Raw genomic sequence first — 18,796 nt, 5'->3', positions numbered from 1 at the left:
TCCAAAGGGGCAGAGGTCACCCATGAGCCTACCTTAGAAATAGCGGCGATCGCCAGCACAACACCGCACTATCTCAGCCTCACGGCCACTATCTCGTCTTGCTCTCTTGAAAACCCTCCGAGGCACACTGCCTGAGCCCCGTTTTTCTGTTGAGGGAGTTGAGGCCAGGAGGTGAGGTCCTGAGCCGAGTCCCTTGGCCAAGTGGGGGATTCCAGCCTAATTCTGACCCTTCTCCATTCTGCCCTTGAGGCATCAAGAGCGGATTGCCCATTTTGTCTCCTCACTGACCTTTGGCCTTGTGTGTGTGTATGTGTGGTTTCTGAGCCTGAAGCAAATCGCCGGTCCAGAAACTTCCCTGCGGCCCTTGAGGTGGCAGGAGGCAACCTGCACTGCCCAGCCCTGGCTGAGGTCAGCGGGCCGCCTCCCACCTCTCGGCGCTCCCGGCCAAGCAATCTGGAGCCAGTGGGGCTGCGGCTCTCAAACGAGAGGCCTTTAGTGGTTCTCTGAGTTTCTTTTTTTTTTTTCCCCTTCCCCTCAGGAAGACAAATTGGGGATTTTATGACCTAATGTAACTATTTATCCAGGGGCCGCTGGAAGACTGTAAAGGGACGATTGATTAATTGATTAATTCTACATGATGAGGAGATTGGTTAGAAGTAACCCTCCTGTAAAATACAGCTGGAGAAGGGGCCTGGCACTTCTCCTAAGGTCTGGGAGATGGGCTGGGGACTCAGCGATAGTGTCCTGGTAGGAGAAAGAGGCAGGCGGTATTCAGATGGACTTCCATATGGGAAAATGCACAGCCCCTCCTCCTAGTCCTTGGGAGGGAGGTTCAAGATAACGAAGTGGCAAGAGGTGCTTGTGGTGCGCTGACCGGAAGGAGGGGAGGGACCCGCAGCTCTGATGCCTGCCATGCATTCTCTGGTTGACTCTTCACATCAGCCCCTCTGGGTCGGGATCCACACTCCAGAAGAGGACAAGGAGACGCAGAGAGGTCCAGTAACTGGTCACAGTCGCCAGTTGCCGGGACCAACCAGGATCTCAGATCTGTCTGTCTCCAAAGCCTGCGCCTTCTTCTTTAAAAACTCTGGTATTTTCAAGGCAGAGCTGTGTGCATCTTGGGCGTTTTTGCATTCCCAACTCTGCTCGGTGGAGCATGGCACCATAGGAGGGCCTTGGAAATATTTCTCGAGCAGAAAGTATGGCCACAAGCACCGGGGCATTGTGGGTCTGCAGGGTCTCGAGACACGTTGGAGCTCCAAGGGCATCCTGTCTAAGGACTGCAACTCTCACTTTTCAGAGGAGGAGACGCAGGCCCAGGGAGGGGAAGGGGACATCTCCGAGGCCACGTACCCCATCTGGGGCCCTGAAGGGATTCCTATCAGATGCTGATCCCATGCTCCTGGCCGATAGGGTTTGTTTTTGAGCTGCCCTCCCAGCTCTGCCAAACTCTCAGTCCTCTCCCCCCTTCCTGTGTGTTCCAGAACTCTCTGCCAAGGGGAGAGGAAGTGCTTTGGAGGCGAGGAAGAAGACGGGGTGGACGGAGGACCTCGGAGGCAGGAAGCAGGGCTGGGGCCTGTGGATGGGAGACCCCCTCGGGTCCTCTCCCTCCCTGGGGCAGGCGGGGGGCTCTGGCGGGGGGGCCGCTGTTTATAGTGCTTCACTGACAGCATCTCTGCTCCGAAGGGATAATTTCTCCAGCTCAGCCTGCTGATTAGAGCTGGAATTTAAATGAATGACGGTGACCTTGTGGAAGTGCCCTAGTTATTCAGAGGCCTGATGAGGGAAATAGGCCTCTTGCCTCGGTCCATCAGAACCCTGGCAGGTGCGGGAGGAGGGGCACCTGTCTGCCTGGGGCTGGGGGGACCGTGGTCAGCTATGGCCGGAAGCAGCTGACGGCTTGTGCTCAGGCCTCCCTGTGCATGCTCTGGATCTCTGCCCCTCCTTGTCTTCCTCCTCCCATTTAAGTCATCTCACTGCTGCCCTCGGAGAGGGAATCTGCTGACTTGTCCTGAACCCTGCTATGTCTCCAGGGAGTCCCTCATCTGGCCTGAGGGGCGCTGTTCACAGAAGACAGTGCCTGACACAGCTGACTTGTGTTTATGGACACAGAGGGTTTGCTGTCAAAGCTGGCTGCTCCTAGAGGAGACCTGACCCACAGACCCAGTAGCATTAGCCTCACCCAGGAGCCCATTAGAAAGGCAGGATCTCAGGCCTCTCCCTAGACCTCTGCGTTTGACCAAGGTCCCTGGGGTCTGCCTGTTAGCGCTGGAGAGACACTGACCTAAAATCCCCAGTCTCCTTGGGACCAACAGGGCCGTATTTATTAAGGAGAGTGCAGTACTCTTTTTGCTAAAGCCCTATTCCTGGTTTCATCTGCTGGGGACAGAGCAAAATATCCACTTTCTGGGTTGATAGGAGCTAAGAAGAAGAAGGTTAGGGAAAGAAAAGAGAATGGACGCTGATCCACCACGTGGTCTGCACAGGTCACTGTTTGGGCCCTTCTCATGTATGTGAGGCAAGATAGCTCCCTGCTTTCATATGGCCTTTGAGTTGAGGGTGATTTTTCACTTTTTAAATAGTTGGAAGCAATCAGAAGAAGAAGAATTAGTGATGCAAAACTTTTATAAAATTCGAATGTCAGTGTTTACAAAGTTTTTTGGAACATAGGCCCACTTGTTCATTTCTGTATTGTCTGTAGCTGCTTTGCAAAAGCAGAGGGGAGCTGCTATGATGTAGACACAGCTCTCTGAGCTGCAGAACCTAAAAGATTTACCATCTGGCCCTTTACAGAGGAAGTTTGTCACCTCTGGCTTAGGGCATAGGCTTGGAGCCAGAGGCAGGTTGACACCCTGTCTCTATCCCAGCACAGCATGGCCTGTTCAGGTAACTTTTCGTTTGTGGACCCTACATTCCTCATCTGTAAAATGGGGACAACAAATACCTATCTCATGGGACTATTGTGAAGATTAAATAAGCTCAAGCAAGTCAAGTCTTTAGAGCAGTGCCTGGCACAGAGTAAGCAATGTATTAATTAGCTACTATTGTAAGTTATCGCATTTGGTTCTTTCCACATGTGTTTCCATTTTACAACTGAAAATACTTAGAGAAGTTTAAAAGCAAAATAAAACATTCTTTTGCCTGTGTCTTGCTGCCCCTCACTGTTCAGAGGCATGCTTCCTCAGCTGTGGTGGTGTTCAGTCACTCAGTCGTGTCTGACTCTTTGTGACCCCATGAACTGCAGCACGCCAGGCTTTCCTGTCCTTCACTATCTCCAGAGTTTGCTCAAACTCATGTCCACTGAGTCAGTGATGCTATCTAACCATCTCATCCTCGGCCACCCCCTTCTCCTCTGCTGTAGACCCCTCTAAACTGCTGTCTTCTCATCTCACACTTTCTCGCATCCATCCTGTTCTTTATGCTTTCAGTAAAGAGGTCCCTAAAGAGGTCCCGCCAGCTTGGATCCTGGCAAGCACCGCTTTCAAGTGAGGCCAAGACATCCCAGTAAGAGGGTAGAAAGTGGACTGATATGTAGAGAGGGCCCCTCACGTGCCAGGCCTCCACCACTTCACAGATGATAAATATTGGTCTTTAAAACATTATATCCTTTGCCCCAGGCCAGAAGCAAGTATGGCAGGCATCAGGATTTAAATGCAGTCTGGGATCTCTGCTTTGTCCTTCTGACTCTCTTTGCCTCTCACTTTCCCCAGGAGTTGTGTGGCCTTAGGTAAATCATAAGCCTCTCTGGGTATCAGGTTTATTTAAATCAAATGCCCTCTCAGGCTTCTTCCATTCTGAGGATCTGTGATTAGGCCAGTAACTAAGCCCCCTTGGGAAGAAGGACTCAGGAAAATGTCATATCTTCCATTGCCAGAGACTGGTGGTTCCCAACTCCAGTGCTGCCCGGTATATTTTTTGTCTTTTCTTTCCTGTTCCTTTGGGCAACAGTCCCATTTGCTTTTCTCTCTTACTTATTAGGAAAAACATCTGACATTTATTGAGCTTGTATTTTGAGCAGGGCACTAAAGTACTAAGTTTTCATGTCTACCAGTTAATTCTTTTGACGTGTCCAAGATCCTGTTATTAGACCCACTTCACTCAAGAACAAACTCTCAGGAATGCTAACTCATCAGCCCCACCCAGTAAAAAGTGGTGGAGCAGGATGCAAACGTTGATGTGTCTGGCCCTGGGGATGTCTCATACGGAGTTCCATCTAGAGCATCTGCTCCACGAAGGTACACTCCCCTACTGTATGGTCTTGGCCTGGAACAATGCCAGTACATCATAGGCATGGAGTAAATGCTTGTTCAGTGAAAGTGCTCCAGAATCAGCTTTTCACTTTACCCCACGTTCCTTTGAAAGACAGGCTGCTTTTTATTGGGGCTTACCCGAGACAGAAGGTAACTCAGCCTTCTGTGTTCATTCAGTGCCCATCTCTTGGGCTCAGCTCAGTGGAGGCTGCAGGCTGTAGGAAATCCAGCACTGCTGTGCGTAATTGGATTGGAAAGGGGCCCTTGGCTGGGCTAATAGCGCTCAGCTCCCAGCCAATTGCCCGGCTGGGGCCCGGGAAGACCCCCTTGGCTCCCGTGGCCGTTCTTGATGAGTAAGTGTGAGTAAGGAGCCGCGTCCCAGCGTGCCTCCAGCTTTGGCTAACTCGAAGAAGCAGATCACTTGGCCCTGGTGCCTCTTTGTAGAGCCTTTTAAAGTTGCCTCCTTTACTGTCGTGGCAAGTCCGACTCACCAGCATGCTGGCTGTGGTCCATTTTGTTTCTCTGTTCTGGAGGGCAAGGTCAGAGCTGGAAAAGGCCTGGAAGCGATCCTATAGTCTCAGTGGGTTAGTACTGTCCCTGCCATGGGTGTGGTATGGATATTTGCTGTGCCAGTGATAAGGAACCATTGGTGGCATTTAGGAGGAAGGACCAATCAACGCTAAATGTGCTGCAATATATGGGAGAGTCTCACTTGAAGACTGTGCTGCTCAAAATGCCATTGGTGAGACCAAAGAGAAACTATTCTGGACCAGTTCTTCCTTGTGTAGGAGAGAAAACGGAGGCCCCAGAACATCCATGTAACTCAGCTGAGTCACCAGCCTATTTATGGCAGCCTCGGAGACCCTCTCATTCTGACAACCTGCCTCGAGAAGTCTAGAAAGGACTGGGGCTAAGCTAGTCAGTGTGTGGGGCTGGGCCTCAGGAACTAGCAGCTGAGTGTTGAGGACAGTGGGTGCCCTTGTGGGGTCACTTAGCCGACCGTGACCATGGAGGCAGGCAGCTGAGGATGCCTGGGCAGGTGGTCTCCTAGAGCTGCCGGCTTCCTGGAGAAGTGCTGTTGGCAAGAGACGGGAGGGTGGGGGTGTGGAGGAGACAGGGCCTAGATATGCCAGTCTCCTGAATAACAGCAGTGGCTACAAGCTTCCCAGCCCTTCCTGTGTGCCATGAGCTCTCAGAAGTGCTCTTTGTGTGTGGTTGCGTGTGACTGTCACAGTGATCCTAAGATACTTTACATGTGACATGCAGATATTTTACAGGAAAAGGCACAGAATAGTTAACTTGCTTAATATCCCAGTTAGCAAGAGACAGGGCTGGGATTTGCATTCAGATTTTGGATTATTTAGAGCAATGGTAAACATGAAAATTACCCGGGGACTTCCTGGTGGTCCATTGGCTAAGACTCCGCACTCCCAGTGTGGAGTGCCCTGGTTCCATCTTTCGTCAGGGAACTAGATCCCTGCAGCTAAGAGTTTGCCTGCTGCAACGAAGACCCTGTGTAGCCAAATAAATAATAAAACAGTTAAAGTCACCTGGAAAGCTAATGAATGCGATCCAGTCTAACTGAAGTAAGACGTTGCTCCTAGGTAATCTGATAGGACCAAAGTTTGAAAACCATGTTTTCAAGGAAAGTGAAGGGACTTGAAAGCAGCAGTATTAACCACTATTGTATACCTCCCATGATGGAAGGGAGGATGGGATGAATGATCCCCACTTCGCCTGAGTTCCCATGGCACCTTAGATCACAGAGCTAGTGGAGCCTGCCTCATAATATCCTATTCAATAGCCAGCTGTTTATTGTCCCCCATGTGTCCACACTGGCCACTGTGGGCTAGAAGGACAGGGAGAGCCATACTCTTGAGAACAGAGTATGCCTGCACCCCACTACCTGGCATCCTGTATGTGCTCATAAGCTTTGTTATTAGAATCAGCATTTCAGACATGGAAAGGACCCAAAGTTGCTGAGCTCTCTGTGCACCTAAGTTTTGAATCTCTTCCATATGAGCTTATTCAGACCTGAACCCCTGCAATGATGAGGAACTCGTTGCTCCTTTAGCCATTCCGTTTTAGCAGCACTGAATGTTCACAAGCTCTTCTTTATTCTGAGTCACTATAGCTTTCACCACCTGTATTGCTTCCAGCCCTTGGAGACGCACAGAATAGATCTAATTACACTCCCAGTGTTTGAAGACAGGGCTTTTGTCTTTAAGGATTTTCTTTTCTAAAGGCCAAAACATCTCTAGTTTCTTTGGGCATTCTCATACAAGGGTTTTAAGTTCTTTCATCCAGGTCATTGTTCTCTGAAAAATGACAGTTTTCTTTGCATCCTTGCCCACACCACATACAGGTTCATGGACACGTTGCAACCGGTTCATGTTACACTGCTCCTTTTTTCTAGACTTCCTACATCTATTAATGACCTTACTTTTATATAATGACTACAGTATTAAATTGAACTTAACATCACTGAGAACTTCTACTATTTCACGTGTACTGCTGCTAAGCCATTTCTTTCCCTTTTGTATGTGTGCAATTGGTGTATTTGACGTGGGGCCATGCTTTGATTTTGTCAAATTCATCCCTGGATTTTTAAAATCCAGCACACCATGGCCTAGTTGGACACAATTATTTCATGTAACATATCCGAAGTCCTTTCCAGCTTCATGTCACTCTTGAATAAAGAGCTATTTTAGAGAAGTTCATAACATTTGGAGAGCAAGGACTTTCTCTTCTTTGGGAAGAGTCTTTTCTAGAAGCCATAATTGCTGATTCTTTACCCCTTAGGGGCTTCCTTGGTGGCTTAGATGGTAAAGCATCTGCCTGCCATGCAGGAGACCCAGGTTCTATCCCTGGGTTGGGAAGATCCCCTGGAGAAGGCAATGGCAACCCACTCCAATACTCTCGTCTGGAAAATCCCATGGATGGACGAGCCTGGTAAGATACGGTCCTTGGGGTGGCAAAGAGTCAGACATGACTGAGCGACTTCACTTTTAACCCTTGAAGTGACATGCTTGACTTTCTCTCTCTTTCTTTCATGATATTCATGAAAAAGAAACCCCACCCCACCTCCATCACCCTGCCCCCCCACCCTCCCAGGTAGGCCAGATTGAGAAGGTGGCTGCAGACATTCTTTCTTCTTCCCTGTGGCTATGCCATATAGATGCCATGGGTGACTCATGGATGCCTCCGAAGAAATATTTCCTGTTCAGTCCAGGCACCATGCTGTAAGAACAGAGTTGGTCTAGAGGCAAATACTGAGTGAGCTAATACAGTAACATCCTGCACAGGGCTTATTGCCGAGGATGGAGTGTGGTGGCATCATGGAGGGACCAACCCAGAAGCGCTTGCCCTAGAGAACTAGCAACAGGTGTTCCTCTGGACGCCATCACGATCATCAGCCCAACTATTCACTCTGTCCCTAGTATTGTGCAGGGCTTGTGGAAAAGCCAACATCGTGAATGCAAACGGTTGAACTTCCCAAGTGTCAGTGTCAGTTCACGACTGCTGTTGGGTGATTCGGCAAAGCCTTGTTTCATGACTACCTTTTTGATTAGGGGTGGTGTTCTCTGGATATCAGTTTGGACCATTGAAAATTGTCATTTTTGTAGGTCAAAACCAGTCACATATCAGCAGGTTCATATGGTTCATCTCAGTAAGGAGTTGCTTGGCCTCTTCAGAGGTCAGCTTGGTTCATAGAAACTCTATGTCTTGGAGTTGGAATAGTTGTTAGTTATCTTCTAAAACCTCACTGTGACTCTCTTCTATGGCATTCTGGCAAGTGACGCGTCCCCTGTCATTCCACCCTCATCTTGCTGAATGTACTTGCTCTTTTAACTTGCATGTGCAACTTTAAAAATGTTTGAAGGCAGCACTCATGTCCTTATCTAGCTCTCTTGTTTGGGCTGTACACAGCTGTTCCTTCAGCCATTCTGCATGTGACGTGCTTTTGGAACTCCCACCATCCGATTCTTCTCCCATGGACCTTCCCACCTCCTTAATGCCCCTCCTAATATATGGCAATGTTCTCTGAACCCAGACCCTAACTTTGGTAGTCAGTGCTGAGAAGAAGTGGAACTGGTGCCTTCTTTTTACTTGTGATTTTTTTGAGGGTTTGTGGGGAGTGTGGGAGGTTGTGCTTAAGGGCCACACTTTCTATTTACCCTCTTAAAATTAAATTTTGCTTTTGTCCACTCACATCTTTTGGACCCTGATTCTCAAGGCTAACGGGTTAGATATTTCTTTCTGCTCTGGTTCATTACAACATCCAGACAGCATGTCATGGATGTTCTCAGCCAAGTCATTTGTCAAAATGCTAAGCAGGTCAAGGCTCCTCTGTAAGCCACCGGAGAACCCCAGGTAGGACAAGGAAACTGAAGTCCATGATGAAGGTCATGATGCCGGTCAGGGAATTGCCTGGGGAAGGGATGGTCTGAGACACAGCTGTGGAGGTGGGTGGAGTTTTCCTTCAGGCCCCGCCTCCTTCCTTTTAAGCTTCTCCCTCTTGCCCCGGGGCAGTAGACATCCTCAGCCTGTGGCTGCGTGTCTTCATCCTTCCTTCTCACACGTCCTTGTGCCATTCCTGTCTCTGAAGAAAGATCTTAAGCTTGGCTTCCTGATGGCCTCAGGAACAAGGCAGTGCAATGACAGGGGCCTGAGTGCAGTTTGTGTTCAGAGTTGAATTTTAATGAGGGAAGTGGCTTCAGTTCAGTTCAGTTCAGTCGCTCAGTCGTGTCTGACTCTTTGCGACCCCATGAATCGCAGCATGCCAGGCCTCCCTGTCCATCACCAACTCCCGGAGTTCACTCAGACTCATGTCCATCCAGTCAGTGATGCCATCCAGCCATCTCATCCTCTGTCGTCCCCTTCTCCTCCTGCCCCCAGTCCCTCCCAGCATCAGAGTCTTTTCCAATGAGTCAACTCTTCACATCAGGTGGCCAAAGTACTGGAGTTTCAGCTTCAGCATCATTCCTTCCAAAGAACACCCAGGGCTGATCTCCTTCAGAATGGACTGGTTGGATCTCCTAGCAGTCCAAGGGACTCTCAAGAGTCTTCTCCAACACCACAGTTCAAAAGCATCCATTCTTCGGCGCTCAGCTTTCTTCACAGTCCAACTCTCACATCCATACATGACCACAGGAAAAACCATAGCCTTGACTAGACGGACCTTTGTTGGCAAAGTAATGTCTCTGCTTTTCAATATGCTATCTAGGTTGGTCATAACTTTCCTTCCAAGGAATAAACATCTCTTAATGGCCTAGTAACCCCCAGAAAGGACCCAGGAAGGGAAGAGCTTCATATTTTAGTAGAAGCTGGGGATGGAGATGGAGGAGAGGGAGACGGTGACCAGTTATTTAAAACAGTTGCCCTGGGGGCTCCTTCAGTCATGCTGTACCAGGATCATAAATGAAGTTGAATTCATGTCCAGGCACTATTTTCTGGTCCTGAATTGTTCAAGATGTGTCTTCTTGCTTCTCCACCAGCACTGAATTAAGACAGGGTAGCTAGTAGTTATCACAGTTATCATGCAGCCTGGAGAATCCATCTGCTGGTTTAGCATCTGCATTTCACCGCTTCCTAAGTAGTGGGATTTTGGCTCTAGGTCTTAGCTTCCTTACCTGTAAAATCTACATTACAACAATGCCTTTCCCACAGAGATGTATTTAATGTTACGTGACACTTAGCATGTCTGGTATATGTTAAACAGTCAACAAATACTAGACACTGTTACAGTTCTGTCCTTTTACCAAGCTAACTGAATTTCCTCTCTTTTAAGTGCTTAACATGCTACAATGCGTATTTTTTTCTATCCCCTTCCCTCTTTTCCAAATTCACGGTCACTCCGCAGACACAGGGTCACTGAGGGCTTCTCTTTTTGTCAAGCCCCACCCCTTGCTACCTTCACCATCTCCTTAGCTCCTCCGGAAATATTGGGGTGGATGTTTCCATTACCTTCTGATTTTATGTAATTACTCTTTTTAAAAGTCCTTGTCGCTTCATAAAAATTCAACATTGGCACTTGGCACTTACAGCAATTAGTGACATTTCATTTCTCCACTTCAGTATGGAAAAAGAGATGATATGTGTGGATTTTACAGGGGGAGAAAAGTTATCCTGCAAGTGAATGAGAGAGAAGTCTTGGCAGAGATAACTTGCTTTTTTTCCTTCCCGCATCTTTTCTCCTCCCCCATGAATGACTTCCTCCCTCCCCTGAAATACTTTCTCCAATTACTCAGCCAGAATGAAGGAAGGAAGAAGGATTAAAAACCATCAGAGGGGAGTGGGTTATTACAGGTTTAAGGGGGAAACAGTATTAGCTTCAGTGATGGAGGCCTTCCACTTCTGGCCTGCCTCCTGAACAGTGCATCTTCTTCGCCTGTTCCAGTAAATGGTCTCTATTCTCTATATTAGTCATTTTCATGACAGGCTTCATAATGGCCACAGCCGCTTACAGATGACTGCTTTTGTAGCCATTCCATTCTCTCCAGCTGCAACTACCTCCACAGGGATTTTCCCAAAAGGTGTAACATAGTTTAGAGGGCCATATGTGTATTTTGCATATAATCTACATAGGATTTGCAGCCTGTTCTAAGGTACTTTCTACTTCGTATGTCTTACCTATTGGCAGTCTTTTTCTCTTCTTGTTCTTGACCCTGTGGACCATGATCCATGGGACTCCTCTGTCCATGGGCTTCTCCAGGCAAGAATACTGGAGTGGGTTGCCGTGCCCTCCTCCAGGGGATCTTCCTGACCCAGGGATCGAACCCATGTCTTCTGCATTGGCAGGCGAGTTCTTTACCACTAGCGCCACCTGGGAAGCCCATGAACCACAGATAGATAGGCACAGAAAGTGAGGTAGACAGCACTAGAAATTGCCATGTCCTCCTCCAGGGAGAAAGAGTGAAAGAAAGAATGAAAAATATCAGACATCTTCATGGGATCCAGAATGGTCCCTGAACCCAACTAGGTAGCACTTTGACAGAGTGTGACATCTAGCTAGGAGACATTTCAGTTGCTTTCTAATTTTTATAATAATTTTTTTTAAAGGCATTGTAGTTCCATAAGAACTCTATGTAGAAAATTCTCCATATTCTGATGATCAAAGGCTCGTCCTAGGCCAGTCCCTATTCCTTGCCCTCCTTAGATGAGATTTTATGGAATTTGCTTTCGAAGCTTTACTGAAGGTCTTTTGAAATCCACAACCCATGGTGGGATTGTTTTGGACAAACGTGGTGGGTTTTCCTTTGCTTCCCTGAGCCCCCCGTTCCAACCCATGTCTTGTCTTTCAGCATCCCTTGAATATCAGGCTCAGATTAAATGCTGAGCTCCAAGTCCAGCTAGGTGCTAGTGCCAGGGCCTGATGTGTGGTCTGAGGGGCTGCTGCTGACCTTCTGTCTCTGAGATTAACAAGAAGCCCCCCTCCTCTTTTTCTCATCAGCCACACACATATCACACAGCTAGCATAGATTGCTTTTCCTTCCTTGTTAATTATATCCTCAGTGAAGGCTTTTTTTTTTTTTTTTTTTGAGCATTATTTTTCTGTATCTATATTGGAAAGCCATATAGTTCCTTTTTCGTTTTGAATGTAAAATTTTACTTTAATGTTGGAATATGCATGAAAAAAAAGAAACTCTGGGGTACTTTAATAATCCCCATCCCTCCCAGATTAAGACTCAGGGCTCTGGCCCCTTTTTATTTGAGGCTTCATTCACTTATATGGGCACAGACTCTTCTCTTTCAAGAAGGGGAGATGATACACTTTTACATTTGTCCTGACTCTCTTGCAGAATTATTCCTGTAATGTTAAATGCACCTTAGACTTTTTGCTTCAGTGATTCTTCTGTTTCTCCAGCTTATCATGCCTAAAACAGAATTCATTATCACCCTCATTCCAGATCCATCTCCCAACTCCATCCCACCTTCCTGTCTCTGACTGCGCCTCACTCAGTCTGCCATCCATTCGTCCCCTGAAGCATCTCATCGGTCACCCAAAGCCTGTTGAATCCTTTTCGCCTTTTCCTTCCTGCTGCCTCAATACTAATTTCGGCCCTCTGCCTATGACAGGTCTCTGTGCCTCTCTCTCTTTCCCCTCTAATCCATCCTGTCCACACCATTGCCAACACGATCTTCCCCAACGTCATTTTCCCAAGGGCATTCTCCTGCCCGTGAGCCGTCGGTGTCTCCCATCAGCTGCAAGATCAAGTCCTTTCTTCTTAGCCTGGAAACTCCAGGCCTTCATACAATGGTCCTTAAGATCACCTTTCACTTCTTCCTTCTGTGAACCATTTGTGTGTGTTCATTGTTATTTTTGATTTAGGTCATACCTGAATGGTCTAGTGGTTTTCCCTACTTTCTTCAATTTAAGTCTGAATTTGACAATAAGGAGTTCATGGTCTGAGCCACAGTCAGCTCCCGGTCTTGTTTTTGCTGACTGTATAGAGCTTCTCCATCTTTGGCTGCAAAGAATATAATCAGTCTGATTTCAGTGTTGACCATCTGGTGATGTCCATGTATCAAGTCTTCTCTTGTGTTGTTGGAAAAGGGTGTTTGTTATGACCAGTGCATTTTCTTGGCAAAACTCTATTAGTCTTTGCCCTGCTTCATTCTGTATTCCAAAGCCAAATTTGCCTATTACTCCAGGTGTTTCTTGACTTCCTACTTTTGCATTCCAGTCCCCTATAATGAAAAGGACATCTTTTTTGGGTGTTAGTTTTAACACCCAAACAGTGGAAGTGAGAAATAGATTTAAGGGCCTAGATCTGATAGATAGAGTGCCTGATGAACTATGGAATGAGGTTCGTGACATTGTACAGGAGACAGGGATCAAGACCATCCCCATGGAAAAGAAATACAAAAAACCAAAATGGCTGTCTGGGGAGGCCTTACAAATACCTGTGAAAAGAAAAGAAGCAAAAAGCAAAGGAGAAAAGAAAAGATATAAACATCTGAATGCAGAGTTCCAAAGAATAGCAAGAAGAGTTAAGAAAGCCTTCTTCAGCAATCAATGCAAAGAAATAGAGGAAAACAACAGAATGGGAAAGACTAGAGATCTCTTCAAGAAAATCAGAGATACCAAAGGATCACTGACCTGGAGCCAGACATCCTGGAATGTGAAGTCAAGTGGGCCTTAGAAAGCATCACTACGAACAAAGCTAGTGGAGGTGATAGAATTCCAGTTGAGCTATTCCAAATCCTGAAAGATGATGCTGTGAAAGTGCCGCACTCAATATGCCAGGAAATTTGGAAAACTCAGCAGTGGCCACAGGACTGGAAAAGGTCAGTTTTCATTCCAATCCCAAAGAAAGGCAATGCCAAAGAATGCTCAAACTACCGCACAATTGCACTCATCTCACACGCTAGTAAAGTAATGCTCAAAATTCTCCAAGCAATATGTGAACCGTGAACTTCCTGATGTTCAAGCTGGTTTTAGAAATGGCAGAGGAACCAGAGATCAAATTGCCAACATCTGCTGGATCATGGAAAAAGCAAGAGAGTTCCAGAAAAGCATCTATTTCTGCTTTATTGACTATGCCAAAGCCTTTGACTGTGTGGATCACAATCAACTGTGGAAAATTCTGAAAGAGATGGGAATACCAGACCACCTGACCTGCCTCTTGAGAAATCTGTATGCAGGTCAGGAAGCAACAGTTAGAACTGGACGTGGAACAACAGACTGGTTCCAAATAGGAAAAGGAGTACGTCAAGGCTGTATATTGTCACCTTGTTTATTTAACTTCTATGCAGAGTACATCATGAGAAATGCTGGACTGGAAGAAGCACAAGCTGAAATCAAGATTGCCGGGAGAAATATCAGTAACCTCAGATATGCAGATGACACCACCCTTATGGCAGAAAGTGAAGAGGAACTCAAAAGCCCCTTGATGAAAGTGAAAGAGGAGAGTGAAAAAGTTGGCTTAAAGCTCAACAGTCAGAAAATGAAGATCATGGCATCTGGTCCCATCACTTCATGGGAAATAGATGAGGAAACAGTGGAAACAGTGTCAGACTTTATTTTTTGGGGCTCGAAAATCACTGCAGATGGTGACTGCAGCCATGAAATTAAAAGACGCTTACTCCTTGGAAGGAAAGTTATGACCAACCTAGATAGCATATTCAAAAGCAGAGACATTACTTTGCCAACAAAGGTTCATCTAGTCAAGGCTATGGTTTTTCCTGTGGTCATGTATGGATGTGAGAGTTGGACTGTGAAGAAGGCTGAGTGCCGAAGAATTGATGCTTTTGAACTGTGGTGTTGGAGAAGACTCTTGAGAGTCCCTTGGACTGCAAGGAGATCCAACCAGGCCATTCTAAAGGAGATCAGCCCTGGGTGTTCTTTGGAAGGAATGATGCTAAAGCTGAAACTCCAGTACTTTGGCCACCTCATGCGAAGAGTTGACTCATTGGAAAAGACTCTGATGCTGGGAGGGTTTGGGGGCAGGAGGAGAAGGGGATGACAGAGGATGAGCTGGCTGGATGGCATCACTGACTGGATGGACATGAGTCTGAGTGAACTCCGGGAGTTGGTGATGGACAGGGAGGCCTGGTGTGCTGCGATTCATGGGGTCGCAAAGAGTCGGACACGACTGAGCGACTGATCTGATCTGATCTAATTGTTATTTTTACACCATCTGTTACATACCTACCATGTGCCTGGCAGTGTCCTAGGTATTCCAGAAAGGCAACAGGAGAATCCTTACAAAAGCAGTTAGTGGTCTTGGGAGCTAGTGGTGTTACCAGGAATGTCCTTCATTGCTCTCAATCCTAAACTGTCTTCCAAGATGGATTTTAAATCTCACTTTCCTCCAGAAACTCTTGCTGTACACCCAGGGCCCTCCTCACAATCCTTACGGATCTTATTGTCTGAATCAGTTGTTTGACACTTAACAATTACCCATCAATTGTTCCTCATTCACTCACAAAATACACACTGAGCACCTCCTGTGTGTCAGACACTAGGCTTCACGTTGTCTCACACATCAGTATATTTTTACAGTCTAAAAATAACAGCAGTAACTCTTATGTAGCCCTTAGCATGTACAGGCCCTGCTTTACATACATTCATTTATTTAATCCTCAAAACAAACTTTGAATCTGGCATGATAATTATCCCAATTTTCCAGATGGGAAGTCAAGGAACAGAGACGTGTAGCAACTTCCCTGGTGTCACAAACTAGAAAATAACGAAGGTGGGATTCAAATCTGAGGCCCTTGATCTTAGCCCCTATCCTTCACTGTCAGGTACCCTATGTGCATGTATGTCTATGTATGACTTTGTATGTGTGTGTAAATGTAAACACGCGTGCACACACCTTCCCAATCAGACTCTAAACTCTTAGAGGTTGGCGACTTTGTACCACACTTGTTTGCGTCTCAGTGCCTTATGCAGTGTTTACCTACAGTAGGTACTGGACTCGTTTGATTGTCATTTCTTCCATTCACTTTTGGTGGGGACTTGAGGCCTTTTTCCAGCAAGTAGGAGTGTTTGGGAGTGGAAGGAAGGGGAGAAACAGAATTTCATAATAGACCTAGACCCTCTGGAATTCCTGCTTTCCAGTTCTTAATTCTGCAATCCTCGGGGGTAGATTTGTATAAGAGGAGATACTAATGTAAAAGCTCATGAAAGTGGATTAAAATCCCCTTCTCAAAAAGCAAAATAAAACTCAAACCACATTATGGTTACAGTTTTCTCCCCTGTCTTGTGCTATTTCTTCTTACACTTGATTCTGTCTGTTTTGCTTTGTTGCCTACAACACATCAGGATCCCAGATTTACATTCCTGGCCTAATATTTCTAGTTCAGATTTTTTATAAGTTGAAGAATATGTACATTTATTTTAATCACAAGACTGCAACTACATATGTAGCTTAATAAAACCCGATAAGTACATAGATCCACCGTAGGGTTCCATTAAATATCCAGTTCCTCTTAGTGCATTTATCATACAGTTTAATTTACCAAAATTTGATTTATGTGTCACTCTAAAGGGGTAGCTCGCAAGTCCTAGTGAGCATGAGAATCACTAGTGCAACTTATTCAAAATTCAGGTCCTTCCCCAACTCCTCCCCGAGATTCTAACTCATTCGGACGTGGGTGGGGTCCAGGAACGTTGCTGTTAGTAAGTATCCCCAGGTGGTTAATGCAGGTGTCAGTGAAACGTGCTCTGGGAAACACTGCCTTAAAGATCCACATGTGGTACATAAATGGGACCCGACTCTAGGGGTTTCTCCTTGGCTTTGAATACCCTCTCGCTATCAAGTATCCCATTTCTTCTTCAGTTACAGGTGTAAAATATTGGTCTTTTCTTTTAAAAAATATCTCCTCAGTGGATACATGTATATGTATGGCTGAATCCCTTTGCTGTCCACTGATGTCTATTAACATTGTTAATCTGCTATACTCCAATATAAAATAAAAGGTCTAAATGGAAAAAAAAAAGTCCCATTTAACAGAATAATAAAAAAAAAGAAATATCTCCCCCGGCTTTATTGAGATAATTGACATATAACTTTGTGTAAACTTAACATATAAACTGTGTTAATTAGATACAGGTTGCAAACACCTTCATTTCATCACATAATTACCATTTCTTTTTTATGGTGAAGACATTTAAGATCTATCTCTAGCATTTATACTTCAAGTGCATAATATAGTACTACTGCTGCTGCTGCTGCTGCTAAGTCGCTTTAGTCTTGTCTGACTCTGTGCGACCCCACAGACGGCAGCCCACCAGGCTCCCCGTCCCTGGGATTTTCCAGGCAAGAACACGGGAGTGGGGTGCATTGCCTTCTCCGACTATAGTACTATTGCCTTTTATTTTTAACCTGCATCTTAGGGACCTCTTTAGATCTTCCTATTCTCGTTTCTTGCTCTTGACAACTGCCCTGTGAATTCACACACCTATTCTCCTCCTCTTCCCCCTCCCACATGCCCCACCTGTCTGCCTCAGGCCCTCCCTCTTAGTGTGCTTGATTTGGATGCTGAAGGCAATGGCTTGCTCCAGAAACTCCAGGCATTTTATGAACAGTCACTTCTGCCGAGGTTTCTTAATCCTTTCTTCTTTCTTATTATGGCTTCCCTGGTGGCTCAGACGGTAAAGCGTCTGCCTGCAATGCGTCTTTCTTATTATCCCCTCCCCAAAACGACCAATAGTTAATTTTTTAAATAAAACGTGAGAATGACTTGCTTTGGCGTGATTCCATTCCTCCATGAGTACTAATATGCCAGGCCTTGAGAAATGAATGTCAGAAATGTGCATTTAAAATATGACTATAGTTTAATGAAATTTGTTGAAAAATGCCTCCATGACATTTATGGCACATGGTATATCTATGTATTTAATATATCATTGATCTTTAAAAAGTCAGTTGCTTGACCCATATTTTGTCTCTGATTACTTTTCTAAATCTCTAGTAATCTCCAAAAATGTTTAGAGATTTCCATATTCTAGAGATTTTTCTCCTTTATTAATCCCCTATATCCCTGAATTTTACTCTGGGGAAAGGATCTCCAAATATCTCCAGCAATAATAAAAACAGTGGAACAGCAGATAGCCAGCACAGTTGGCTACTGGTTGGAAATCTTTTCTTTTAATAGGTTTATCAGGGCTTATGCTTTCCTTGAAGTAATGAGTTCTTAAGAGCCTTGCTGGACTTCAGTAAGAACATAGCGAGAGGTTGTGCTATTTATTGGGACTTTGTGTACCTTCTTTAATCCTTTCAGTGCTCGGCTAGGCCTCTGTGATCAAACATGAGGGACTTTCTAGGAAAAGTTGGTGCTGGAGGGAAGGGATGTGGTCGTCGCTGGGCGAAGGTCAGGATCATACGGAGATGTTTCAAGCTGTCTAACTTGAAAGCAGACACCCATGTGGTATGTTCAGTGTGGTTCAATTTTTGTAGAAAAGACAACTGTATCTAGGGTGGACAGTGTTGGATGGTAAACTCTGGATGCGAGACTACAACTGATTTCTTTCTCTTCTGAATTTTCCAAAGTTTCTACAGTGATCACTGTATGAATTTCTATTGCAAGCTATTTGAAAGAAAGAAACCTACTTTGCCCACATCTGGAGTCTCTTTCCCAAGGGACCTAATGTCTCATAGATTTGTCTCAAATCCTACCTACTGCATAGATCAGTGGCGATGTGGCCCGCAGGTTCAGCAAACAAAAGACTGTCCTTGAACTGGATGGCCCCGGACACCCTGCCCTGCATCTCAGGGCTCGTTGCATGCTCCTGCGTACATGTGGGTGCCCCCCGCCACTCCTGCTCGGGCATTAAGGGGAGATGGCCTTCCATGTGGGGTTCTAACTTTGTCTTCTTTCTTTTCTCCTTCCCCTCTCTTCTCCCCCTCCTTCAAGGCCTCTCCCACCTCATGATGAGTGAACAAGGTAGGTGCTCTAGGCTCACGGTGCTGCAGCTGCCTGAACTGCTTGCCTTCATGCCTCTGGCTGGTTGCTGAGAGCCCGCATCATCCCCTGCAGGCCGTTTGCTGCCTGTTTCTCCTGCCAGGGGCCAGGCTGGGGGCCGGGCCACCCTG

The 18,796-nt window shown here is 46.1% G+C and overlaps 1 protein-coding gene and 1 non-coding gene across 2 annotated transcripts in view; both read left to right on the top strand.

The window, feature by feature from the left end:
• Positions 1-18,796, top strand: part of NRXN3 (neurexin 3) — a 1,738,078-nt gene that overhangs the window by 41,566 nt on the left and 1,677,716 nt on the right. The window contains 1 exon segment of the mRNA XM_070378549.1: positions 18,618-18,647. Coding sequence (XP_070234650.1) covers positions 18,618-18,647 — 30 coding nt within the window.
• Positions 7,058-7,129, top strand: TRNAG-GCC (transfer RNA glycine (anticodon GCC)). Its single transcript has one exon. It is a non-coding gene; the product is annotated as a tRNA-Gly (tRNA).

The sequence above is a fragment of the Bos mutus genome, chromosome 10, assembly GCF_027580195.1.
Source record: "Bos mutus isolate GX-2022 chromosome 10, NWIPB_WYAK_1.1, whole genome shotgun sequence".
Taxonomy (NCBI): domain Eukaryota; kingdom Metazoa; phylum Chordata; class Mammalia; order Artiodactyla; family Bovidae; genus Bos; species Bos mutus.
Note: the sequence above shows the minus strand (reverse complement) of the source record. Positions and strands in the feature narration are given on the sequence as shown.